We start from the raw sequence: 27,863 nt of genomic DNA on the forward strand, positions 1-27,863 counted from the left end.
GCTTCAGGAGGGCAGGCGACAATCCTTGGAAGCCAGGCAGAATCACCGCAGAGTTACATGTGCTTGATCCAGTGCAATGGAGGTGTCCTGCATGCCACCCGGCACAGCAGTTAAATCCCTACCACTGGAATGCTCCTTTGTAAGCCCTCTCCAGATAAGGAGGAAAGAATGTAGTTAAGAACCTTATCGTTCAAAATACCTGTCCCCAGGGACCCGCCTGCCAGGATGCACATTCCGGCTGCTGACAAGTCTGCATAGATGTTGGCTTGGTCTCAGGGTCACACATTCTATCGTTTAATCGATCTTCACCAAACTGACACCAGACCTGGCGGTGCTTATGCCCTTTTCCACAGGTGACCAAGCACTGTAATGAAAAGCAGAGCTGGTCAGGGTCATTTCTAATCAATGTGTTGTGGTTTCTGGGGTTATTTATTGATGAGTAGGAACAGGTGTGTCCTTTTCCCATACCAATCCCTCTTCCGTAGCAACTTCTAAATATACTAAGCCTCATTTTTCCTTTTGTTCATTCATACATTGATTCATTCTATATTTATAGTCTCTGGGTCAGTTTCAAGCACAAAATAAACTCAACATAGCACCATGCTATGAAATTTGAACAACATTCATGATTTTCTAGCATAGGAGTTCAATGTGGGGAATTATAAATCAGATCAACCTGGGTTTTAATCCTATACAACCAGGTCACAGGATCAATTTTCTAATCTGTCAAATGAGAATTAGTGTCTACTGCAAAGGGTTGTGAAAACTAAATGAAACAAATCCAAGTTAAGCTCTTAGCATAATGTTCATTTAATAAATGTTAAATAATCATTTTATTCATACTTTTTGTAGGAAATTTGAAGACTGCAGAAAAACATAAAAGAAAAAAATAATGATTCAAACTCTCACTACCCAAGGATAACCATGATCAATATTTCGTTGTTTTCTTTCCAGTCTTTTTTAGCAACTGCGGATTGTAGTGAATTTACAGTTTGATTTCCCCACCCCCATTTTATCACATATTGTTGCAAAGGTTTGTTACTTAGTTTGAAATGATACTTTAACTAGTATTAGCTATGGAAGTAAAATTTAAGCCCACTACTTCTTTTTTCTTTTTTGACCAAATACTAGAGATTTTTAAGCCAAGGTAACCTGTTAACCTAGAATTAAAGCACTAGGTTTGTAGTTCATTTGTCCAGGAATCAGATACTGTTAATCAAATATACTGTTAATTGACCATTTCAGGGCCATTAATAGTATCCTGTTCAGATTCATATTTTATTTGATGGTGAAAGTAAAATTGCACTTTCAAGGATGGAAGAAGAGCATGGATGTATGAGCTGTAGCAGGGAAACTTTTTCTTTTCCCATGTTCCTGACTTAGCCCATAAAAAAGGGCCAGACATGGTGGCTTACACCTGTAATCCCAGCACTTCAGGGGGCCTAGGAGGGAGGATTGTCTGAGCTCGGGAGTTCGTGACCAGCCTGGGCAACATGGTGAAACCCCGCCTCTACTAAAATACAAAAAATTAGCCAGGCATGGTCGTGTACGTCTGTAGTCCCAGCTACTCAGAAGGCTGAGGTAGGAGAATTGCTTGAACCTGGGAGACAGAGAATGCAGTGAGTTGAGATCTCACCATTGCGCTCCAGCCTGGGCAACAGCAAGACTCCATGTCAAAAAAAAAAAAAAAGAAAAAAAAAGAAAGAAAAGAAAAAGAAAAAGAAAAAGAAAAAGGAGCTCTGTTTCGTGTTTCTTATTTCTCTTCTTCCCTTTAGGGAAGGTGGAGTGAGTCTCTGCTTGGTAAGAATCTCCTTGGGCTGTATTAATGCTGGGCTGTGTTAATAGTTAGTGATAACACTATATCATAAAAGCAAGAAAGAGGCTACATCTTCTTTCTCTTGTTGTCCTTAGGTACCACTTGCACTAAGCACTGGAGGGTTTGCCTTGTGCTTCATAAAGTAAGAGATGAGAAAGGCATAAATCTGATACTCAGTCTGGTCAATTTCTTTTTCTTTTTCCAGGATTTGTGTTTGTTTTTTCCTTGCAGTTGGATGGGTAAGTCAGACAGGTCTAATTATCTTATTTCAAAGTCAAGGAAATAGGAAACCTCAAGTTGACTTCAGATGTGAGCTAGTATAGCTTTATGATGAATAAATCCATGATTTCCTTTCAGTGACTTAGCTAGGGCTCAAAGAGAAGGGAAGGTGATGGACTGAAACTTCAAAATCACAATAGAAGCTACCACAGTTGAGTAACCCAGCCGAGCCCAAAGTGCCTCTGAGGTCACTGGCAGATTAGTCACATCCAGTACTACAGTCATGGTGCAGGCAGAGAACTGGAGTTGTTTTCTCAAGGGAGATAAAGGAGAAAGTTGCCCAAGATTTAGCCGTAAACAGATCAGGGGCACCAGAACTAGAATACGAGAGATGATCTAGGGGAAATAATAGCCCACCCATCTCACCTCTGACCAGTCTCCAGATTTCCACTGTGGACAAGGGAACTCATTGCACCTCTGAATGGTAACTTTCTCTTGATGCGTGCATTTGCTGTCATCCAGTACATCATTTCGGGTATTGACACATATAGCCCTTCTCCTCTGGGTCCCACCATCACAGCTTTTAGAACACTGTAGGGGCAAAAAATTAAATACAACTGTTGCTAAGTTTCTTATGTAGTATGCTCAAGATCCTGGCTATGTCATCTCTTCTAGCTCTTAAGAAACAAACCCACAAACTGGCCAATTCTAGTTGTTATTTTGGTGGAGATCTTTTCATGTTATGTTTGCTTACCAGGTTTATAATTAAAGTCCATATTAGCTCATTGGCATACAAAAATAAAATTGAAAATGGCTTGTAGAGTATGCAAAATAGATCAGTTGAGTTGTTCTACTTCTTCCAATTTACCACATGTCACACCCATGTCAGACATTACAAATCAATCAAGCTATTCTATTCTGCAGAGCTTGAATGGGGTCAGGCATTACAAGTCAATCATGGTCCTCTTTTCCACAAAGCCTAAATGAGGCTTACACACCTGCAAGGAGCCCCCAACTAATCAAACAGCATCCGAGAAGACTCTTTGAGTGAGAGCCAACTTACTTCAGTCCAGGAAGAATAGCGCCAGCCGCCCGTGTTACATTCCCCTGAGCATTTTTCACGGTTGCTTGGTTTGGGATGGCTGCTGCAAAAACTGTCATCAACCTTCTCGGTCTTCCCATCCAGCCTGCTATATTTGGCACAGTAGATGTCTAATGTGCGGTAACCCAAACCACACTGGGCATTACATTCACTCCTGCTGGCAACATGCCACCTATGCATAAAAAATGGAGCAAAATCAACATTTATGTTAAAACAAATATGCCTTATCTACAGTGAGCCAGTATTCATAGAAGCGTTGAGTTCTTTTTCCTTTCTTAACTCGAATATCACGAAGCCCAAAGCCATCATCAGTTACTAAAATCTAATTTTAAACCAATATATCCATGTATTTTTCATGGCTGCCAATATACATGGAAATCACAGAATGACAGCCAGAGGTCTTATCTTTGTGATGAATTTACCCCAATACAGTCAATCTGAAATTCAAGCTACCAAAAGGAAGATAAATAAATAAATAAATAAATAAATAAATAAAAACAAAACAATGAAATTCAGCAGAGCAAATAAAGCAATTTTATATTTCAAAGGTTCATGAACTCCAGTACTTCACTTGGCTTTTCCCAACAGAAAACTGCTCTTGGAATCTCGTCCTAAGATTCTTCCTTTATGTGGGTCTATACTAGAAGGTGCTTAATGAACATTCCATGAACTAATTAAAGAATGGATAATTTGGACTACAATTGTGAATTTCAAGTATATTATATCCTGTGTACATTATTATCTGTAAATAAAGCCTCTTAAATTCCTTGAAGACATGGACTATATTTTATACAATTCAATTATACCCTTTAAAATTAGGCTTGAATCTATAAATCTCTGTCACCTTTGTATCCATAGTACCTATAACAAGATTTTGGGGGGACACAGTGGATTTTCAGTATGTGCTGGCCAACTGTAGTTCTTTTAATGCCCCAGGAATATGATCAGCAGTGCTTAAATTAAAAAAGAAAATAATGTATTTAAACTAAATATTCTAAATAAATGACCTTAAAATGTATTTTGTTGATTACATTTAGAAATCCAAAAAGGGTGCTTTCTTTATACTCTTCATTGGATTTTACTCTTGACTGTTCACTCTCTACTGCTCAGAAATTGAGTGGTTTGCTGGTTACCAATGTCCTGAAACTACTTCCATGAATACCTGTTTAGGGTAGAACTCAGGGTAAAAAACAAAAAAGAGTTCTGGCCACATGCTTGTCTTGGAATTTCTCATGAATACCCAAAAGTAGGTCAGAGTTGACCATCTAGCAAGTAAAGTGGGCTATGGAGATTTTCCGATAGAGTGACACCATATTTGGGGAATTTTGTTTTAACCTGGAACACGTTCAATGAGGAATTGTAAAATAATGCTTTATCTCATCCTGTCACAGTCTAGTAGGGCAAATGCTCACTTCCTTCAGGAAGTGTGGCAAAAAGGTGGCCCAATTCAACAGAAAGCATCTGGAACTTTCATCTGCCCTTTGATTCCTGTCTACCTTCTCTTTGCCTTCGTCACCATTTCCTTGTGGAAAGGTTATTTTCCATCCTGGATGAAGCAGGAAGGTATCCCGCCTCCACAAGAACACATGCCAGCAGCTTAGCATGGCAGAGTAGCTCGAGTGCCCCCAACAGTAACATCATCCCCAGAATCTGAGCAGAGAACCTAGAAGAGTCTATGGAAAAGTCATAGCACTGCCTTAGAAAAGTCCTCAAGACGCTACCCCTTTCTGGCCAGGTACAGTGGCTCACGCCTGTAATCCCAGCACTTTGGGAAGCCAAGGCAGGTGGATCACCTGAGGTCAGGAGTTGGAGACCACCCTCACCAACATGGAGAAACCCCGTCTCGACTCAAAATACAAAATTAGCCAGGTGTGGTGGTGTGTGCCTGTAATCCCAGATACTTGGGAGGCTGAGGCAGGAGAACTGCTTGAATCCAGGAGCAGATTGTGGTGAGCTGAGATTCTGCCATTGCATTCCAGCCTGGGCAACAAGAGCAAAACTCCATCTCAAAAAAAAAAAAAAAAGCTATCCCTTGCTCTGTAGTCTCTCTCTGGATGGTGGTTTTCACTTCAGTGTTTTGGATTCATTTAGTTCATTTCAAAGGACATAAAATACAATTGCATTTTACTACAACATTTCAGAAAAGTATATTCCAATGGGTGTGAATAAGTAGAAACTGACAGAAAAAAAGTGTAAGTCTGTGTGTTTTTGTTGCGGGGCATTTGTGGGATTAAATAATTTTAAGAACTACTGAATTCAAAGGTTTTATGTATTACAGAACTTCTCAAGGCCTTTGAAACATTGATCAGCATTATTAATCTCCACATGGGAAAGGAGATTCTTGGTAAGGCTTCTCAGACATACTGGTTTGCCATGAATCATCTTACGAAATGAGTGGTCCACATGCATGCTTTTGGAAAAACTGTTTCAGAGTTTGACCAATCAGTAACAATCCTCTCCTCAGTCTTTCAGTTTTAAACACAGCTACTTGACAATAATTAGTATAAATCATGGTTTTATTGACCGTCACTTTGTTAGAAGCAAGACAGAACACCTTATTTAGGCTTGGCTTGTGTCTTTGTATATTTCTCAGTGAACAATTTTGCTTTCCCTGCAATCTATACAGGCCAGTAAGATATGCATTTGAATGTTGACAAATAGGCATGACCTTTTGTTTAATTTTAGGCATGAGCATGCACCTGTCTAATGGGGCCTTGGAAACGAATTCTAAACTCCTGTTTTTTTTTTCTTTGCATTTTAAAATTCCTAACCTTATGATCTTCACATCTACCAAAAGACCTGGCCATATCCCTTCACCTTTTCTTTAATCAGAGGTGCTATTATTATCGTCAGAATCTGTGATCTGACCTGCTGTCCTTGTTTGGTCTGAATAGAATATATATATAAAAGTTAAGTGTTAAAAAAATAGTGACTTTCTCCAAATGGGGAATTTAGAATTTAGAATAGCTTAGTATGCTAGCATATCTAGCATACCTACTATATGAAATGGAAAGGCCTGAAGCCCTGATTTTACCTGGGGATTGTGACATCACTATTAATAAAAATCAGGGGATGAACTATGGAATCAGAAAGGCCTTATTTGAGTGTCACTCATTAACTAAGTGACCCTAATTGAGTCACTTGACTTCACTAAGCCTCAGTTTCCTCGTCTGTGAAATGGAGAGAAAACAGAATCCATTTCACTGGGCTATTTGGAAGATTGAGCGAGGCAAGGCATGTGTAGCATTTCACACATATGGCAGGTATTCAAGAAAAGTAGCTATTACTGTTATAATTTATTATTATTATCATTATCCTTGGTGTTTCACTCTCCAACCAAGTTTCAAGTATCATGTAACTCCACATAAACCAATAAACAGAAATCTATTCAAGATCTTTTGCATCATTTTACATAAAAACTCATGGCTCTGAGTCTACCTTTTAATGCATTAGCTTTCTAAGCACTGTTTAAAGTTTATGTCTAAGGGCTTTCAGTGGAGGAGAAACTCTGGAGAACATCACATAAGCCACCATCATCACAAATTAAATCGTGGCTCATTTTGGAATCTGCTCAAAGTGAAAAATAGTTTTTCAAAATAACAGCTAAAACATTATCTCCACTCTCAAACTGGTGCTCCATGGGTAAACTTAAAAAGAGGGTTCTTAAAGAATTATTTACTTTTTATGATCATGTTCTATTATTTGAAATGCTTTATATAAATTCATCATCTTTACGATCACAGGAGCACACTTAGTGCTGCAGGCAGGAGTTCTGCTGTAACTGTACTTATCATGGGAGACTCAATCAGTCCCGTTCTGATTCAACCAGTGGAGAAAAGACAGGTAAGGGGCTCCAAGCAAGGAAGAGAACAGGGATGGGGCAGAAAGCTCATAGGAATTCTTTCTTTTCACAAAGGTAGAGAAGGCACACAGAATAGAATCCATGGGTAGCACTCATCATCATAACTGAATGAAGAATAAAAACAGCTCTGTCCTGAGGTTTAAGCACAGGATCTAGGTGCAGACAGACCACATTTATATTTCCGTCACTCCACTAACTAGTTGTGTGAGTTTGGGGACTTTGCTTAAAGACTCTCAGCCTCTATTTTCCTTATTTGTACAATGGTAATAATATATAAGTCATAATGTCATTTGAAGAATTAGTAGGGTATTAATTATATTAATAGGTTAATAGACAATGGGATAATCTAAGAACTATCCTATTAGTAAAAGAATATTAATGGGATAATATATAACTGTTAAAAAATAGTTCTTAGTAAATGGTTGACTCTATTACCATAACCATTACAGAGTACTGGGGAATACAGTGATAATTTGATAAAAGGCTACTCTGAAAATGTTGCCATTCCCAATTTATTAAGGCATCTATCCACCAATTCAATTTTTTTCTCAAACTTTAGTGATTAATTCAGTTTGGCAGTTAGCTAATTATTTTTTCCTGAGGACTTGAACTTTAATTTAACTCAATTGACTGAAACAATGGGTTTATATGGACAGCATCTACAACAAGAATATTGCCTAGTATAAATGTCTTTTAATGTCTTCTTGTTTTTTTTTTACAATGACTTTTGTCAATATATTTTGGCAAGCTAATTTCACTAGAGCAATGAGCTAGAAAGTCAGTGACACTGGGGTAGAGACTAGAAAGATCCTGGACTTTGAAGTCAGAGCCTTCAGTCAGGACTGGCAAAGATATGACACTCTTACCATAACTGCCCCTCTCACTCCCATGGCAGACTTTATTAGTCAATCTCATAGCTCCTCTGTTTTCTCAGAGCCTCAAGAAGGCCTTATAATCTGCCCTAAAGCACTATAGGCAACCAATATCCTTTGAGAGGATTTGGCATTGTAATGTGAAGCCTTCAAAATGCTTAAGTATTCACTTTTCTGCTTATAAATGGTGAGACCCTAACATGTTCCCCACACACTCTCCACTGAATTTCCTTCTTAAAAGGAGGACAAAACAGCAACGCACCTTAACTGCATTTAACCGTCATGCAGACTGTACTATGCAAGCCTTGACTACTAAATATTTCAATATGACACAGTCAACCTTACAGTCAACCTTGCAGGCAAGTGGAAAAGCTTCAGAGTGCTCCACCCACCCAATATTTCCTGCCTCAGATTTTATACTTTTCTTAAATAAAGAATTGTTTGAATTCTCAGACATCTGTATATATATTTTCTTGTTTCTTCCATGACACTACGTTAGTACACTGCAACTTTCATGTGTGTAGGAGTTCTTCTACTGGATGGTATGCACTCTCAGTAGATACATAGATCCTTACAGAGGGATGAGGTTCTCCCCTTTTCTTTTGACTTTCAAAACAAGATTTTACATACAATGTGACTCAATCATAATGCTAATACCTACCCAGCAAGTTGTGAGAATCAACTGAGAATGTTTTTTTGGCAAGTGCCATATTCTATTAGCTATATTAAATTCTTAGGTGAACAAGAAATCTGCACATGTATGTCCTGGATAATCATTTCCAGAGGGATGGGGAATTGGTTAAAGCTTATTTCACTGAAACACAAGAAAGGGGAACTAAAGACCAGCATCCCCTCCTTCCACTTCTCCTGCTGGGACCTCCCGCAAGACTCTCACAATTCAGTGGTAAAGACTTTGAGGAAACAGTTGCCCACCTCAGGTCACAGTCTGTGCCACAGGGTTCACTAATGGGTCCAGGCTGAGGCAGCCGATCACATCTTTGATCAGAAACAGTAAGCTGATCAGATTCCCTGGTGCAAACAGGTTTTCGTTTCCGCTCCCCTAAGCAGAGAGGGAAAAAAAATTAATTCAGAAAAAGTAATCTATTCCACAAACAATTTAGACCCTAGATTGGTAAACATTTTCTCTAAAGAGCTAGACAGTAAATATCTTCAGGGTGTATGGTCTCTGTTGCACTATTCAACCCTGATATTACAGGGCAAAAGCAGCCACTTATAGGCAACAAATAAAAAAAATCGGCATGGCTGTGTTCCAATAAAACTTTATTTATAAAAGTAGGTAGTCCCTGTGCAGTGGCTCGCACCTGTAATCTCAACACTTCGGGAGAGTGAGTTGGGTGGATCATCTGAGGTGAAATTCCTTCTCTACCAAAAATATAAAAACCAGCTGGGCTTGGTGGCATGTGCCTGTAATCCCAGCTACTTGGGAGACTGAGGCATGAGAATCTCTTGAACCTGGGAGGCAGAGATTGCAGGGAGCTGAGATTGTGCCACTGCACTGCAGCTTGGGCGACAGAGCAAAAGTATCTCAAAATAAAACAAAACCAAACAAACAAACAAACAAAAAAAAACTGAGAGAGAGAAAGAAAGAGAAAAAAGAAAAAGAAAAAAAAAGTAGGTAGTGGGCTGGATTTGGCCTACTAACTATGGTTTGCTGACTCCTAATTTAGACAAAAGAAAACAAAATAAATAACATATGATATGACTACTAAAACCATGCCTCTGGAAAATTACAGTGGCAGAAGTGATTTCTGCTTGGTTTTACAAATCTGTACAAAGATCTCTTAGGGTAAAGAAACCTCAAATGTCCTGAAGCCCTTAAAAAGTTCAACTTCCCAGCCAAAAATGACCAGACACATTCAAAGAAAAGAGATTAGAGAATGTATGCAGATAGAACGGTTCACAGTTTGCATACATTTGGCTGTTATTAAAAAAAAAAAAAAAAAAAAAAAGATAAAAAACTTCTCTCAAATCCCCCGAACTCAAATTCAAAGCAGATACCTTGGCAGGGTTTGCTGCATGCTTGCCATGGCCCATGACTGTTCCAGTAAAACTGCTGAGGTTTATCTTCAATGGGAATATTGAAAGAATAGCGTACGTCAGGGTTGTATAACTTTCCCACCGACAAAACCTAGAATGTGTGGACAAGACAGAAAGATCATGTGTGGGCTTGGTGATGCCGAGCAGAAGAAAAGAGTGGTAGGCTCACAGTCAAGTTTTTACCTGAAGTAGAAGTTCTTGTTCAATGCGATCTGTTGCATTTATTCTTTCTACGACAGTCTCAGATCCGCTGTACTCTACCACAGCATTCCCAATGCGGATTTCCCTTTTGGCCATTGTGACAACAAAGTTTCCATTTAGCAAGAATTCACCTTTACTGCTTGATAAAGCTGTAGGTGAGGAAAGACAATAATACACTGATCTTCTGTCAATGACTAGCTGTTTGAACTATGAAGTAACATCTAGATAGGTAGAGAGTCACTGTGCACAGAATGGGGACTTTTGAGCCAGACAGGCATGGCTTCAAATCCCAGCTTTGCCACTTGCCAGCTGTGTGGCCTTGGGAATCATTTTCCATCCATCTCCATTTCTTTATCTCTAAAGTGGAGATAAAAGCACCTACCCACTTGTGGTACCTGTGAAAAATAAAATGTAACCTAGGTGTGCTAATAAACCTGGAACTTGTTGTACAAGTTCCACAGTTACAGAATTATAGATGGAAGCAAAAGTGTTGATATGATTTAAAAATATGTATTAGTGAACTGAAAACTTATAAAATTGGTTCCTACACAAATCTGAATATACTAGAATTAGTCAAGCCAGTTGAATCTTTGTTAAGATTTCTTTGACGGATGTTGGAATCTGAAAATCCATGGTTAATATGATACTCAAAGGTCTCCTTTTCAGTGTGGCTTACTGTGGTAGCCAGCCTCAAATATGACCCCAGTGATCCTTACCGCGTGGTATTCACACCGTGTGTCATTCCCTCCCAAATTCAATAGGAATGACTGCAATCATTCAATGTGGTATTCACACCGTGTGTCATTCCCTCCCAAATTCAATAGGAATGACTGCAATCATTCAATGTGGTATTCACACCGTGTGTCATTCCCTCCCAAATTCAATAGGAATGACCGCAATCTGCAATCAATAGGATAATGCAGAAGCAACAGAGTATGACTTCTAAGGTAAGATCAAAGGGACTGTGGCTCTGTCTTGCTCTTCCTTAGACCTCTGGTTCTGGAAGAAGCCAGCTGCCATCTTGTGAGGATACCAAAGAAGCCCACAGAGAGGCCTGCAAGCAGCAAGGAAGCACTGATTCCTTCTGCCAACAGCCTCTGAGTGAGTCATCTTGGAAGTGGATTCTTAAGCCCTCGTTGAGTCTTCAGATAATAATACATTCCTAACTGCCATCTTGACTGCAAACTCATGAGAGACTTCAAACCAGAAACACCCAGATATGCTGTTCCCTAATTCCTTACATGAGACACTGAGAGATAGTATATATTTGTTGTTCTAAGCCACTATGTCCTGAGATAATTTGTCACACCGTAAAAGGTTAATACAACTACACAGACTATTATTTCTAAACCTGCAACTGCTTCCCATTGTCAGCACAGATTACATACTTCCTATCTCCTTTCTCACCTTGATTTTTCTCCATGGCACTTTGTTTATACTCTCTTCCCAAACAAGAATGTAAGACCCATGATGGCAAGAATGGTGGGATCATTTTATTTACTACTATATCCCAGCTTCTGGAAAAGCACATGGCAGGTGCTCAGTAACTAGTTCCTTTGGGGAAGAATGAATAAATCTACTCCAGATCTCATAAAAGATGAAAAAAAAATCAGTGATGCTGAAAAAGTGATATTGGAAAACTGCTTAAATTGAATGTCAAAATGTTGGCCAAATGAGAACCTGGCAGAGTTCAAAATAGTCAAACTGCTAGAAGCAGAGAGAAGAGTGGTAAATGCTCAGGAGCAAGAGGGAGGGGGAATGGGAGATGTTGGTCAAAGATACAACGGTTTAGTTATGCAAGATGAATACATTCGGGAGATCTAGTGTACAGCAATGCGACTATAGTTAACCAACCATACATACTTGAAATTTGCTTTCAGGCCAGATCATGAGTGTTGAAAGAAACAAAGAGAGTAGGAGAGAGAAAGAAAGAAAAGGAAAGAGGAAGGAGGAAAGGAAAGAAAAAAGAAACAAAAGGAAATGGTAACTATGTAGATGATAGGTACATTAATTAGACTGGTTTTGGTGATTATTTCACAATATATAGGAGTATAAAATCATTAAGTTGAACACCTTAAATATATGCAATTTTTATTTGTCAAGTATCCCTCACTGAAGCTGAAAGACGAAACAAGAAAGAACATTGACTTGACAAGGAAGATGAGACAACAGCTGCTTCAGAAGAAATTATTTATGAAAAGGTCAAGAGAGATTACTGGGAAAGTTAACAAATCTCTAGAGAACTTTTCTAAAATTGACTCCCTTTCAGATTTTACTGTTAAATTTAGACTTTAAGTCAAGAATATACTACTGTTCTATTATGTGACTTGATATGAAAAAGTATGCAAAAATATTTGCCAATTGCTTTATTCTTTCCAAAACCTTGGCATGACTGAAATGAAGATATAATTTTGTTGATGGTCAAATAAAAATAAACTTATTTTCATAATTTTGGATTAATTTCTCAAGGTAAAATCTCAATCATGTCTTTTCCCTCTAGCATTTAATATAAAATTTTGATGGTACAGCTTTTTTCTGCCCTGGTACCACTGCTCCTTGAATAATAAGTCTTCTTGAGTATTGGGCTTGACAGGAACCAGGTATTTGATAAATCAGAGCTATTACAAATTTGGGCTCTGAACAAATACTAGAGAAAGGTCCTCTTACCTTGTGTAATTTGTCCATGAGTAGCAAATTTAAGTAGTGAGGATGCCCTTGAAAGGTACAGGCTATGAATTTAGGTAAATAAAAGGAACAAGGAAATTTAACTCATGGATGGCAAATCATTTTCCTCTCCTGTGCCAGTGTCAGTCAATTGGTACCAGCTGCCTGACAAGCCATGCTGAACATGATTCACTGGCAGCAACATGTCTTCGCACCATATTGATGATATCTGTCTTGGTTGTGGAATGAGGAGTGATGAAGATGTCTGAGGTATTAGCCAGATCCTAACTCATCTTTCATTGATGCAGGTCATCATCAATGTAGGTGACACATTATCTTTCACCACTCAGGAGAGAAGCAATGTGTACATAAAGAGGTTCCCAGGATTTGGGTTAAGTAGATATTATACCCTTATGTGGAGATTAAAGAGGGCTAAGATGAAGCTCTGAATATTTGTGGTTCAGCAGCAGTAGGATCCTTATTGTCTTAGACATGGGAACCTCACAGAGTTCTTGCAACTGGACACTTTACTGGCACAGGGCTACTGGTTCCAGGATTAGGAATTAACTGCATTGAATTCTGTTCCTAATCCAGCACTTCATTTACCAGAATTCTCACTCATGTGAACAAATTTAGCCCCAAGAGAAGAATAAGGTGCCTTTATTTGAAATGACTGGGAAGAGTGTGGTGACACAGGGAAATGTCAAGATTAGCTTTTAAAAGGATAAAATACCCTCCACCTTCTCAGCTCAAAATCCTTTGATAATCACCACTACCTACAGAAGACAGTTAAACCTCCTGAGAATAACTTCCCTGTAACTTTACAAATCTTATCCACCTATCTTTCCAGTCTTGCCATTCACTCCCACCAATAAACCTAAATTTCAAGTTCTGTATACTTCCAGGTAAGCCATATATCATTCTACATGGAGGCAGTAGAGTGAAGAGGTTAAGTGTGTAGCATCTGAAGTCAGGCCAATAAGGATTCCAGTTATTCCCATTTTCTATTTGTATCACCTTAAATAAATTACTTAACCTCTCTAAGCCTCAGTTTCTCCCAGAGTTACAGGATTTTTATACAGATTAAATAATAATCCATATAAGCTTTAGTTCTTGGAAGATGAAAATACCGTTTTATGTACTGTCTCCTTACCACACCTCTCTAAAGTAGTGTCTATTATAGATGCCTAATTTATGGGTAAGAAAAGCATGACTTAGAAATAGTTAATTTCCCAAGGCCCCATGGCTCCTAATCATGGAAATCTGTCTCCAGAGCCTATAAACTACTAAAATTTTCCAAGAAGGGAGCTAACAAATGTTTGTTAAATGACTAAATGAGTTCATGCATTTGTTCTCTTGTATACAAATAGAAACGAAGTATGTTTGTGTTGTAGATTTTCTTTCATGCAAATTGTTCGTTTTGGTAGACTGCATGAGCCCTTGAGCAAAGCAGCCATCTAAAAATCACTATCTCCAATAATAGACATTGAAGACTATCAAAGGTGGGAGGGTAAAAGGGGGATAACGGTTGAAAAATTACCTATTGGGTACAATGTTTATTATTTGTGTGATGGATATACAAAAAGCCCAGACTTCACCACTACCCAATATATGCCTGTTAGAAACCTGTACTCCTACCTTTAAATATGTAAAATAATAAAATAAAAATAAAAATTTACTTTTACAGGCCCACAAAAGATCCCAACCCATAGTAGGTGCTCAAGCGATGATGCTGAAAGAATACGTGATTGATGGAATCTGACACTCATGACAAGGAGGATAGAGTGCTTCCAGCCAAATGACTCTTTCTCAGTCAGTGTAAACCTCTGACAACCTCGTCTTGTCTGCAGCTCCTGCAGTGTGAGACCCCCCAGCCATGCAAGAGGCAGGAGTTTCAACGGGTCACTGACTGAAGCCGGTTGTTTCCGAGGCACCTTGGGCATCCTGGGGCTGCTCCCTAATGCTGGTCACTCACATGGTGATAGTGTGATATGCTGTCAACAAAATCACCCAATTCTTTCAGATGAAGTTGCATGCTAGCTACACAGCTGATGTCTTGCTAAAAAGGGGGAAATAAAATGTCACATGCAGGTTCTACAAATCAAGTGATAATCCAGTGTGGTCATATGCAAAGAGTGATAGTCTACTCTGGGTTAATTTGGGGGGTCTTTTCCAATGTTTCCAAGCTTTCCTTTCATGCTTTGCTGACTCAGGGTATTTCACCCTTCAGTGCATATTCGTTATTCCAGTAGATGTGAGGAGGGAGAAAAAAAGAGCACAAATGATATAAGATTCCTCTTAAGATCTGCCCTCATAAGCAGTTTGGCCCCAGAGATCCTTAAAATCATCAGATGAAAAAAAAATCCTATTTTATCTTGCACTGCATCGATTCCCATCTTCTCATTGCCACAATTGATCAAGAGCTAAGTGTGCTGGAGACAAATAAGTATCATAGAAATGGCCACTTTTTCTTCTAAAGAGATAACGAACATGGTGGCCCTGGGTACAACTTGGCTTTAGCTCAACAGGAGGAAGGGGTCCATGTGAAAGGATGACCTTTGACAGGGAGGCTTTCTGCTTTGGTACTTTGTGAAACAAATAGTTTCCTGAAAACAAGAGCCTAATGCCCAAGCTCCCACTAATGCGATTAGGGGAGCTAATTTCCTGGGTTGGTTTCCCTCCCATTGCACCCATCAGAGCTGGGTTGCTACAAAAGGCCCTCTCTCCTGGAAATCACTCCCTACCTCCCATACACAGAAAAGTATGGCTTGGCTGACATTGAAAAAAATATAAGGGATAAAGATGAAGATTGCTAAGCAATGGAACAGCTGCGAATGTACTCAACACGAGACTCAGTGTGGGTTGTAAAACCTTCTCAGTGCATTTGCTCCATGTTCCCTCAAGCCAAGAGTAAACATTTACACATGCCAGACTTGATGACAACATCAAATTCTTCCTAACTTGTTGAGTAACCACCGTGAGGTTCAAAGGCTCTGAGGTCTCAACTTTCACACTCAGTGGACTGTGACGTGCAATGTAGGCTTGCACACTTTTCATCTGCTTCTAGAGAGACTTTCTTATGCCAACAGGCGACTTTCCCATTCTATTCCATTAAAGAGCCATAACTTACTCAGACTGCCTGTCCCAGATGACAAATCTTCTTTAATTTTGTTTGCATTCTTTACAAGGAGATTAAGAAACCTCCAGAGAATAATAAAAGGTTATCATGAGGTCCTCCCTGAATTCAGGCGCTTGATGTGCACTGATTAAGTTGAATTGAATTGAGGCCACTACTTGAAGGGAGATTATTTTTCCAAGAAAGGGAAGAATAGAAGAGAATCCTTCTCTCTTTCAAAGAGAAGAATGGAGTAACTCAACATGGCCTTCAGGTCTCAGGAAATAAATTTATAAAGTAGGCTGCATGCAATGCTGTATGATTTAATTAGGAAGTAGTAAGGACACAGCAGCCACATGCTTAAATTTATTACCAAATGTATGAAGAAAAATGCTTGTCCTATTCTGCAGCTGTGCAAGGAGAAATGAAGGGTTTCCCCTGCCAAATATTTTGAGAACAGTCCCCCAAGTGTTTTTTAAAGTTGCCACTCATTTGGATATTTAGGGTAGTGAAAAGCTGATGTAGTTATTGAGTAATTTATTCCAAGTAGGGCTTTATGGCCATTGAAAGAGGAGATGAATGAACATTTCCAAGGTAACCCCATTCTCCATTAAGTGCACAGTAGGTATTCAGTAAAAACAGCATGGACAATGGCTGTTCAACAATTTGGCAATCATTTGCTTTGTGTGTATCATATGTGGGCTTCATATTAGTAGCTGAAAATGTAAAGACCCTGCTCTACTTTAAAACACTAGTGGTCATAAGGATAATTATGTAACTTGTCTTGTCATCTCAGTTGTTGACAACTCCATCCATCCCATTGCTTAGGTTTTGACCTTGGAGTTTTGAGATTCTTTTGTACCTTTAACTCCTTTCTTTCTCTCACACACTACATTCAATCCATCAACAAATCATAATGGTTCCAACTTCAAAAGATATCCAGAATCTAACCACATATTGTCACTTTCACTGCTCCCATTGGGGCCAAGCCACTAGCACTCTCTCTTGGATTACTGCAATGATTTCCTAATCAATGTCATTGCTTCTGTCCTATACACACTTCCTCTATCATCTCTTCTCAATGTACCAGCCAGAGTGCTCCTTGGAAAATATAAATGCAATAAGACGTCATTCCTCAGCTCAAAATCTCCAGTGGCTTCCCATGTCTCTCAGGGTCCAAGCCAAAGTTCTTAAAATGGGTATATAGTCCTATATGATCTAGTCCTGTTTAACTTACCTAAAAGTGTCTTCTGTGCTCACTTGGCAACAGCCACACCGCCTCCCTCTTTTTCCCTACTTCAAGAATTTTGCAATGGCTATTCCCTTTGCCTGGAATGCTCTTCCCCTAAAGAGCCTGTTATCTTGCTCTATGATTCGAACATTTCACATCTCACCCTTGGTATCCCAATTGCCCTTAGGCTGCTCTGATTTCTAGCAGCACTTATCAGCTAAAGCAGTAGGGAGTTGGCTTATCCATCAGGTTACTGTTTATTGCCTTTTGTTTATTGTGCCACTAAAAAGTAATATCCAAGAGGACACAATACTTTTTTGGATCTGTTTTGTTCATTGTGCCTAGAACAGTGCCTGGCACATATTAAATAAGTGAGTGAGTGAATGAATGGCGATAGCAGCAAATGCCTTAATGGAGTCAGGTGTAAATATCGTACTTGATTAGCATGCTTAGCTAAAGGCTCACTGTCTATCTATGCAGCTTCATGGAGACATTTCAACATAGAGATAAAGGCTTTAATTTAGTTCAACAAATACTCATTTACTGGTTCAATATGTCCAAATGCTTAGATTAAGGGCCTCTACACAGGTTGAATTCAGATAGATAAATAGAGTTCCTGCCTGGATATTACCAGAAAGAAAGTACATTCATTTCTTTTAAAGATTGACTGCCCAGCAAGACTGCTCTAATGTATTCTAGATCTGAGTGTAAGGCATGCTGCTCTTCACAGCTGGGAAGAGTTTTGTGTAAGGTGACCAGTTAAATCCCTTTCGGTCATGACTCTCCTCTCCAAGTCCTCTTTCTTTTAAATGGCAGTTAGGCAAATTTCACAATCACTTATTGCAATTTACAGAAAAATAAATTAAAGTGAGACTGGGCCAGGCATGGTGACTCATGTCTGTAATCTCAGCATTTTGGGAGGCCAAGGCAGGAAGATTGCTTTAGGCCAGGAGTCCAAGCCCAGCCTGGGTAACAGTGAGACATCAGCTCTATAAATATGAAATAAAAATAAAAAATAACTAGCTGTGTATAGTAGTGAGTGCATATAGTCCCAGCTACTCAGGCTGAGGTGGGAGGATCTCTTGAGCCTAGGAGGTTGAAGCTGCAGTGAGCTGTCATCACACCACTGCACTCCAGCCTGGGTGACAGAGTGAGATCCTGGCTCAAAAATACAGGGAAGGGAACAACACACAATGGGACCTGTGGGATGCAGGATGTGCAGGGAAGGGAGAGCATTAAGAAAAATAGCTAATCCATTTGGGCTTAATATCTAGATGATGGGTTGACAGGTACAGCAAATCACCATGGCGCATGTTTACCTATGTAACAAACCTGCACATCTTGCACATGTACCCCAGAACTTAAAATTTAAACATAAATAAATAATAAGATGGGACTAGGCTGAGAAAACTGTTGAAAATCAACACAGGGTCATTAGTATGCTGTGGTTTAAATATAGGGAATAGATACGAATTAATCATGCACCTAGGTTCAGTGAGAGAAGGATAAAAAATCTGCATAGTACTGCTATTCTAGTAATAATTTGAGAAAAATACATGTCATCATAGAACCTTTTGCAATGAGCAGGCATAACGAAATACTGAATAAGTCTACCAGTAGTCTGCTACTGGTTAGAGCTGATAACATAAAAATTAAGTCAAGTAATGACTCTGATAAAACATTTGCAAGTCAGTTCCCCACAGGACAGCTTTTTAAGAAGACTCAATGAGAGCAAGGATTTTATGCTAAACTTAGAGGATAAGTACTTTCAAATTTGACTTGGGGCCTTTCTATTTTTTAAGATCCAGTGTAAATCCGTTGATATCAAATAGTGCAGCTACACTACTTCAGTCAATACTCTGAGGGCATATGTATGAGGGAGAAATACAATGATGAATTTTGAGATCCACTTATTTTATGAAAATCCATGCCATCTGAAAGCCCTCCCTCTACATGCAGAGCAGGAAAGTAGTAGTATCTGACCACTGCTTCATAGAACCAGAACTTGCAAGTGGTGGGGTATCCCATCTCACCTAAATAGTTGTCATCGTCTTTTTCCCCTGAGAAACTGTGCTGCCGCACATCAATATTGGTAGCACCAGCTGGAATTCGGACCACAGTATTGTAACCTGAAAAGAATTTAGCAGAAATTCAGTACTCCATGGAATGGTTCACTTTTTCCAAGTATGGAATAAAAAGTGGACAACAAAGGAATAGAATATAATTCTCATATAATTCTATTAGGTACCTTCTACTTGACGGATAATCCACCATAACGAGCCTGATTTTTATGCTTGACATTAATATTTTTATGTGTTACATGTGGTTAACAATTTTCAAACTTGGACCATATTCCTTCTCATGGTTCTTAGGAGCAGATTCTTACCATAATGTACTGTATTAAATGTTCCTGCCACTGTCTTGCATGAAGAATTATCGCCACCGCAAACTCCACATTTATCTCTCCGGGCTTTTGAGTTTAAAACATGATCGCATCCAGCTTGCTTTTAAAAAGAAAAGATTTGAAGTAAATGTAAGTATTATAGAAATTATAAAATGGCAAATAATGTATTTCTTTTAATCGTGTGCACTGAAAATGAGAAGAAAGTCAGGTCCCTTTAAACTTGCAAAGGTTGAGAACTGAAATTGATTACTGCCTTGCTATTTAAAATATGGTCCTTGGACCAGCAGCAATGAGTATCTTTGATGCGATCAGGAATGCAGCATTTCAGGACCCACCCAGATCTACTGGATCAGAGTTGTCATTTTAATAGGATTCCACAGGTGATTCATCTAGAGATAAATGTGTGAAAAGCATTAGTCTATAAGTAAGCATAGTAGTTTTTAAAAAAAAATTGCTTAGGAATGAAAAAAAAAAAAGGGCATAGGTGAGGACTGTATCTAATTAAAGAGCTCATCCCCCATCTTAAGGGAGCTGCTGATGTCCACTCTAGACTATTGCTGCCATGGGAAAGTGGGAGCCCCATGTTGGTATTTTTTCCCAATTTTCCAAGAGAAGATGGAAAATTTAATTTTATGCAAAATTTTATATGTTTAAATATTGGCTACAAATGCCAGCAAAAGTATGACATTGGCCTCCAGTGTGAGGCCTGAAGCTCCATCAAGTGGCCTCCTGAATTTCCCCCCATATTAACACAATGCAGTCTTATACACTGAACTCTTGGAATATACACTGATGGCTGGGGGGCGGTGGCTCACGCCTGTAATCCCAGCACTTTGGGAGGCCGAGGTGGGTGGATCACAAGGTCAAGAGATCGAGATCATCCTGGTCAACATGGTGAAATCCCGTCAATATTAAAAATACAAAAAATTATCTGGGCATGGTGGTGTGTGCCTATAATCCCAGCTACTCAGGAGGCTGAGGCAGGAGAATTGCCTGAACCCAGGAGGTGGAGGTTGCAGTGAGCTGAGATCGCGCCATTGCACTCCAGCCTGAGTTTCGAGAGCGAAACTCCGTCTCGAAAAAAAAAAAAAGAAAGAAATACACTGATGATGATGAGAATACCAGGAGAACAGAGTCCACACTCTTGCCCATTTTGTTCATTTGTGTGAACTAATCTTTGAGGAAAAACTCAACATGTTGCTGTGAAATGGACAGACAAGGAAATCTGTAGTATAAGCTGTTAGTCAGGAAGTGGCTGATGCCGTTGGGAGCTTTTTCAATCAAATCCTTCCAACTAGGAACTCCAATTTGCCTTTGGACCACAGGCAAAAAAAAAAAAAAAAAAAAAAGGCATTATCTCAGAGTCCCACTGAGTTAGGAATAATTTTTGACTAACAAGAACAGTGAAATGGTACCTGGCCCCGAGAAATCACTGCTCTGATGCTTTGCTGTTTGCCAGAAGTTTCTCAACTTCCCTTTCAAGAATAATTAATTAATAAGCATGTCTCAGGTAGAAATGATCATGATTAAAAATGCAAAAAGGAACTTGAATGAGGCCAGTTCTTCTTCCTAACATATTTCTGGGACTCAGCTATTCGATGTAGAAAATTTGCTGTCAGGAAGTATTTGCTTAAGCATTGAGGTTATGGCAAAGGAGTGCGTGTGTGAATTGTTACAATACATTCTTTTAAGGGAGGTTTTGTGCAAGATTCCCACAGAGACTGAAAATGTCAAAGAAAATCCAGAGCACTGGTTCCCAAATTTCGGCACAACATGCATCAGAAAAAAGTGATATTGATGCTGTTGCTGATCCGGGGGCCACTCTTTGAGAACCACTGCCCTGGCAATAGTGCACAGATATTAGCAGTTGGTGTTCAGTCTAGGAAGCCACAAACCACAGCTTGGCAGTGGGAAAACACAATGAAGAAAACACCATCTGGGACTTACCCGGCAAAGGCCCTGGACACAGATATCATTTGTGTCCTGGCCACAAGGAGTTCCATCTATCACTCTGTCTCGGAGCTGATAGTAGGCTGTGTTCCCTGCCACTCTGCAGAACAACTTGCACCGGTCCTTCATCAGAACTAAAGAGAGATACAATACAACCTGACTTTTGTGCCTGGCCTCGGTGCCGGTCTGCCAACGGCGAGCACATACAGCAGACATACTTACTTCCACTGTACTTAGGGACCCAGCGCACATTGGGAAGCAGGCCATTGATGTTAAAATGCTTCCCGTCAAAGTGAGCACACTGTTCATCTCGGAAGTCTCGCTTCTGCTTGAGACATGGCTCCGTGTTGCAGGACTTAAATTTCATTCTACGTCCTACACAGTATTTGCCACCATTTCTTGGCCTGAAGAAAATGGAAGAGCACACACCCTGTAATATCATGTATTCTTCCAAACATCAATCCCTCATTTGTGACTTCCTGTCTTCTAGAGAAGTAAATCTGTGGTGGCAAATGACAGAAGAATGGGCAAGAGCTTTGAATCCTGGTTTTACATCCTGCCCTCAATGCCATGATGTATATAACCTTGGGTAAGTCACTCGACCTCCACAAGCCTCCTTTGTATTTGCAAAATAGGATGTAGCTATCTTGTAGGCTGTTGTAAGGATAAATGTTAGAATATACAGCTTAAAGTCTGAGATACAAAAGCCTGAATCTGAATCTATGAGGCCACTTTTTGTTCCTTTTCTTCTCAACATTCACAGTGCTTCAATGTTAAAAACACAGAAGGTGAAAGGTTCCCATGATAGTTTGGAATACGCCCTATCTTCCTTTTGTACCTTGATATATTCACAGGAGATCATGATAAACTTGTTCCCTCACACCTTCATTCATTCTGTCTCTGTACACCCTCTCCTGACAACCATTGTTTTTGTTTGCTTTGTTTGTCAAATAAAATGAAAGGGAATGTATTCATACTTTAACATAGAGGAGAAGCAGGAAAGAGCATACTGGTTTCATTAGTTTTTGTGGATGAGTGTATGGCATATGCCTTGCAAAGCATCACAGTGCAAATTTAATCTCAGCATGCAACCCCGTGCATGTATATTCCAGATGTGATCCAGAGAGTAAATTATACAACATAACTACCAGCAGTCAGCAGCATGCCAAATTCTTCATGGAAATGGGAAGATCACCAACCCAGGACTGAAACAGCTTGGGTTTCACAACTGCCCTAGAACACCCCCGAAACTGAAAGGATATTTTTCACCTTTTTTTCTTTAGAATGAGTCTTTCAGAGTAATCCAGACTCTATGGGTTTTTGGTTGGTTTGTGTCAAACAGGAGTTTTGGGCAATGAGAAATATGTCCCCGCTCATGAAATACAGAATGAGAGGCAGAAGGAGCTCCCGAGTTGGATTGCAGTTCCAATCTGGCCCTATCCTCACTGTGTTACCCTAGACTAAGTTCTCAATCTTCTGGAGCTTCAATTTTCCCCTTCTCCAAAATGAGTGCACATGGTAGATACCAGAAAATGTTAGGTACTATGATACTACATGTCAGCACTGCCCAATCTAATCTGATCCAGTTCTGCAGTTGACCTGAGCACCCACTCAGAGTACTGAGTCAGGACTCCGTGCTCCTGCAGGGTGCCCAAGTCCTGTAAAGGCCCATCTAGGGAAGCTTGTCCTGATACTGTTATAAATGTATCGTCTAATCAAAGATTTGTAACGTAAAGTAAGAGCACGGGCTTTGCAGTTACAAGCTAGGGGTGACTTTGTGTAAGCTGTCTTGCCTCCCTGGGCTCTATCTTCACATGTAAAACAGAGATGATGCTGTGTACCTAAAAGGCTTGTTGTGACTCTGAGGAACTTAAACATTCACCATTATCTATCATAAGGAAGGCTGCATCTAGAGATGCAAAGTGGCACAGGACACAATCATGTCTACATCTGTCTGTCTCTGCATTAAGCACAATTAACTCTATATACTGTATATCTGCACTACCACATTCAACCTGGCAAAGCTCCTTCACAACTTGTCCAAGGCTAGGGAAAATGAGGTGCTTTTATACCAAGTGACAGAACGTTTAGAGAAGTACTTTGCCCAAAGGTCACACAGCTAATAAAAGAGCAGAGTCAGGACTAGAATCCTAGTCTCCCAGACTCTTGCTCTGTGAGTATCTGCTACATTATCCATGTGCTGTGGTTCAGTCTTTCTTTTCTTTTTAGGTGCCATTTAGAGATGCAGACTCGGTCTCCTGGATCCAAACCCTTTCCTCAGTATCAAGGCACCCCAGTCTCATGCATAAAATATCACAGATTACCCATGAATAATAGATCAGGACTCTCTACCTGCTCAGGTGAAACTTGTTTTAAATGTGCTACAAGGAGGACCCCCTTCAATTTTTTCCTCCAGTTGAAATTATCTTTATGGAATCTTTTTAGATGTCCCAGCTGACTCTGATGGATCAATCATTTATTTATTGCCTGAAAGTAACTCATATCTCTTTCCCTTTGAACACACAATTTTTCAAATTGATTTTTTTTGGTTCTCTTATATAACAAGTCTTAGCTGATTCTTGAAATTTATCAAATGCAGTACTTCTTTGGAGTGCAAATAGTTATTACTTACAGGTGGCTTCCCTTCAGATGCTAACAGCTTCCACCTTTGCTTGCTTTGACCACTATAACATGACAAAGAATATCGTGGGATTTATTTTTGTAAAAAACATTTTTTATAAACACACAAAAAATGCTGCCAGGCGCAGTGGCTCAAGCCTGTAATCCCAGCACTTTGGGAGGCCGAGGCGGGTGGATCACGAGGTCAAGAGATCGAGACCATCCTGGTCAACATGGTGAAACCCCGTCTTTACTAAAAATACAAAAAATTAGCTGGGCATGGTGTGGCGTGTCTGTAATCCCAGCTGCTCGGGAGGCTGAGGCAGGAGAATTGCCTGAACCCAGGAGGCGGAGGTGTCGGTGAGCTGAGATCGCGCCATTGCACTCCAGCCTGGGTAACAAGAGCGAAACTCCGACTCAATTAAAAAAAAATGCTATATGTGAAAGGAAATATTTCTGATGGTTAGAAACATGGACTCTGGAAACAAAGGGTTTGAATCTCAGCCATGCCTCTTAATGATGTAATCTTAGATGAGTTGCTTAATCTTGCCAAGCCTCTGTTTTCATATCTGTAAAAGGGAGATGATACTAATATCTACTTTATAGAGCTATCATGAAGCTTAACTAAGTTAATACATTCAAAGCACTTGAACAAAGTGTGGCTCACAGTAAGTACTTAATAAAAGTTTAGCTGTTACAAGATTTGGCAAGCTACCATCCTGTGGGCCAAATCCAGTCCGCCACTTATTTTTGCATGCTTGTGAGCTAAGAATAAGTTTTACATTTTAAAGTAATTGAATTTAAAAAAAAAGAACAGAAGAAGATTTTGGAATAGATGTGAACTATGGGAAAGTCAAATTTCAGCGTCCATAAATAAAGTTTATCGGAAAATAGCCACATCCACAGTGTCTATGTATGTTTTTCCCTGTGTAAGTAATGTTAAGTAATTTTGATGGAGACCACATAAATCGCGAAGCCTAAAATATTTACTATGTGGCCCTGATGGCAAAAGTTTGCTGATCCCTGGACTATTTTTGTGTCACTGTGCTACGTTCCAAATTCTGTCACTGACTTTGCTGAGAGGGGAGGCCAAGACAGCTCTCTCTGATTAGAAGATTAAGACCTGGCTTCTCTTCCAGGCTGTCTCCCTTGAGACAGGCCTCTTTCCATATCAAAATTCGGTCTGGAACTTGATTTGCTTTTATGTAAAGGCAGGTTACAATTTCTCCCTTAATTATTAATATGGCTTTAACAAATGTAAATTGCCCTTCTCAACTATATAGTGTTTCCTTTATCCTAGACTATGTGCCTGCTGCCTGATTTACATGGACTATGTAATAGAGAAAGCTTTAGCCAATCAAACTTATCTTTCAGCATGAAAAAAATCATTTTATAATTTAATTATTTAGCTGAATAAGAGTATTTTTTTCTAGGTAGGCAAATATTGAAAATAATAGAAAATGCAGCTTTAAAAAAATAGTAACCATATTTCCCAACTATTAAGATCCTTTTAAAGTGTTGGAAGGGTTTAAGGAAATTGCTAGATTAATTACTATTTTGCACAGCCAAGTTGGATCTCTCTTTCAAGCGCATATTACGCAGCCATTCCTGTTAATACATGGAAAGGAAATTCAAGATGATGCATGACTGAAGTTATAAAGACATTTTTGCATAAGTTATCACAGGTACAGTCTATCCTCAAGGAAAGCTAAATTTTGGTCTATAAATGGGTTTGAACAGAAATCTTAACTTTTACGCTTATGTACAGTGAATTAGGGTAGGCAGATTTAGGGCTGGCACAAGACATTTCTAAACATACAACAGACAGCCCCAGAAGGTAGTGTGATTCCTGTGCTCAGAGGCTTTTAAGAAAGGGCCCGATAGCCAATTATGGAGAATGCAGAAAGGCTATTCAAGGATTAGATGAGATGGGGCGGGAGCTGGGCTAGTCCATCTTTAATGATCCTTCCAAATGGGGCAGTCTATGAAACGGGATTCTTTTATTTATTCATTAGTTAATGGCTCTTCCACAGTAACCAATTCTCAGCATTTCGAAACAAATTCATCTAAACTGAGTACCAAAAAAAAAAAAAAAAAAAAAAAAGCCTTGGTGCAACTCCTTATAGCTAAATGAGAAATTCTTTCTTTCTTTTTTTTTTGAATGAAATAGACATATGTTTTGAATATGTTTTTAAAGTAACATTTCATAAGAGGTTGCTATGGAGAGAGCCTAATGGGGAAATATCTAGTTCACAATCTTTTTCTTTTCTCAAATCTATGAGTTTATTATTTTTAAATTTTAATCTGTCTCCTAATTTAAAAGCAAAATACAAGCCTTAGTAAAAGAAAATGCTGTGCCTTTCCTAAGGAACTGATATGATTTTTGTTTTTGATGGACTGTAACAATTCTACGTACCATTTTGTTTTAGCCATCAAGAAGCCCAGAGCCAAATTTTGGGCACAAAACAACTATAGGTCCCAAAGGCCTGAAAATATATCTTCTAGTTCCAAAGCTCAGGCTGTTTTTTGGTACTCTTATGCTTTGGTGGTTCTGATTTTAAATTTTAGGCTATTACACATTTCTTATAGGCCAGGTGACCATATAATTAATTGCCCAATCAAGAATATTCTGAGAGTGAAAATGGAAGCTATTAATAACTTCTTCAGGGCAACAGATAGAAAGTGGGACTGTCCTTGCAAACCAGAACTATGATCGTCTTATCTGTAGAGCTTGGATAAAAATTGAGATTAAAGCATTTCAAGTCAAAAATATGAGGGCCCCACCTGCCCACCATATATACCAGTTGAGACCAAAAAAATCTTGTGACCAAAATTAGAAAGCATATGGTCTCTACAGCTTGCACGTGGACTAGAGCATAATCTCAGTACGTAATGAGGCTACTTCTCTTTTTTGAGTTTTATGCTTTTGGGGGAAAAATAACTCCTAAGAATATACTATAAAGTCTCTGGATGTTAAATAAATACATTCTTGAATCAGATGAATATTATAAAAAAGAAAAAAAAATCCACTGTCCTTAATAGAGACATACCTTATACCTTGGATTCTAAAAACAGCTCTCCATTTATATTGTAAGGGCTCATCGAACTGACAAAAGGCATATTCCCAGTGAGGGGGGCAGCTGTTCCCCTCAAACTCCTTGAGAAACAAGACAGCAACCACTTCTATGTTCTACATAATGAACCATCTGCTCTGTGAATTTCTCTGAACAAGCTTTTAAACTGAGATTTGGATCTGATTTTCCCTTTTCTATGCTCCTTTCTCTTCTCAAATTGACTCCCTCAGAGCCATTGTAACCTCTGTATTCAGAGGCAGTCTCCTTCCTCAATTAACAGGCACATCCTAAAGTGCAAATAACTTGGAGGAGTTTTAATGAAATGATGTCAGTGCTGACACTCAACTAGGTGGATTGTTTTTCTTAAAAAAAAAAAAAATCCTCCCATAGCAAACAGCAGGGACAAGGACCTCTGATTGAGGTCTTTAATGATCGGTTCTTAACTTCTGAATGTGAGGATCTTTGTTGCACTTTGAAGCTCAAGATCCTTTTCTGCTGAGATCTTTACACTGGGCGATTTTCTTTGTGTAGCCCATTCCAATTATGGAGTGATTTATCTCCACTTTTCACATTCCTTCTAGAATTGCTCTATGACTTAAAAAAGTAATTTTTTTAAAAAAGCCAACTACTTCTTTTGAATGGAATATTCTTGAATCAAAAATGTTTATAGTGCTTA

The 27,863-nt window shown here is 39.2% G+C and overlaps 1 protein-coding gene across 9 annotated transcripts in view; it reads right to left on the bottom strand.

The window, feature by feature from the left end:
- The window catches only part of ADAMTS9 (ADAM metallopeptidase with thrombospondin type 1 motif 9), a 170,608-nt gene that overhangs the window by 92,706 nt on the left and 50,039 nt on the right, over window positions 1-27,863 (bottom strand). For all 9 annotated transcript variants that reach the window (XR_013527414.1, XR_013527413.1, XM_078351404.1 and 6 more), the window contains 10 exons: window positions 21,717-21,898; window positions 21,492-21,628; window positions 19,527-19,644; window positions 19,174-19,269; window positions 10,113-10,279; window positions 9,891-10,020; window positions 8,805-8,931; window positions 3,099-3,309; window positions 2,462-2,626; window positions 200-364 (listed from right to left, as the gene is read on the bottom strand). Coding sequence is in view for 7 of the 9 variants with exons in the window: in XM_078351404.1 (XP_078207530.1) it covers window positions 200-364; window positions 2,462-2,626; window positions 3,099-3,309; window positions 8,805-8,931; window positions 9,891-10,020; window positions 10,113-10,279; window positions 19,174-19,269; window positions 19,527-19,644; window positions 21,492-21,628; window positions 21,717-21,898 (1,498 nt within the window). In the remaining 2 variants the exon portion in view is untranslated. The remainder of the gene's footprint in view (window positions 1-199; window positions 365-2,461; window positions 2,627-3,098; window positions 3,310-8,804; window positions 8,932-9,890; window positions 10,021-10,112; window positions 10,280-19,173; window positions 19,270-19,526; window positions 19,645-21,491; window positions 21,629-21,716; window positions 21,899-27,863) is intronic.

This window comes from Callithrix jacchus, chromosome 15 (assembly GCF_049354715.1).
Source record: "Callithrix jacchus isolate 240 chromosome 15, calJac240_pri, whole genome shotgun sequence".
Taxonomy (NCBI): domain Eukaryota; kingdom Metazoa; phylum Chordata; class Mammalia; order Primates; family Cebidae; genus Callithrix; species Callithrix jacchus.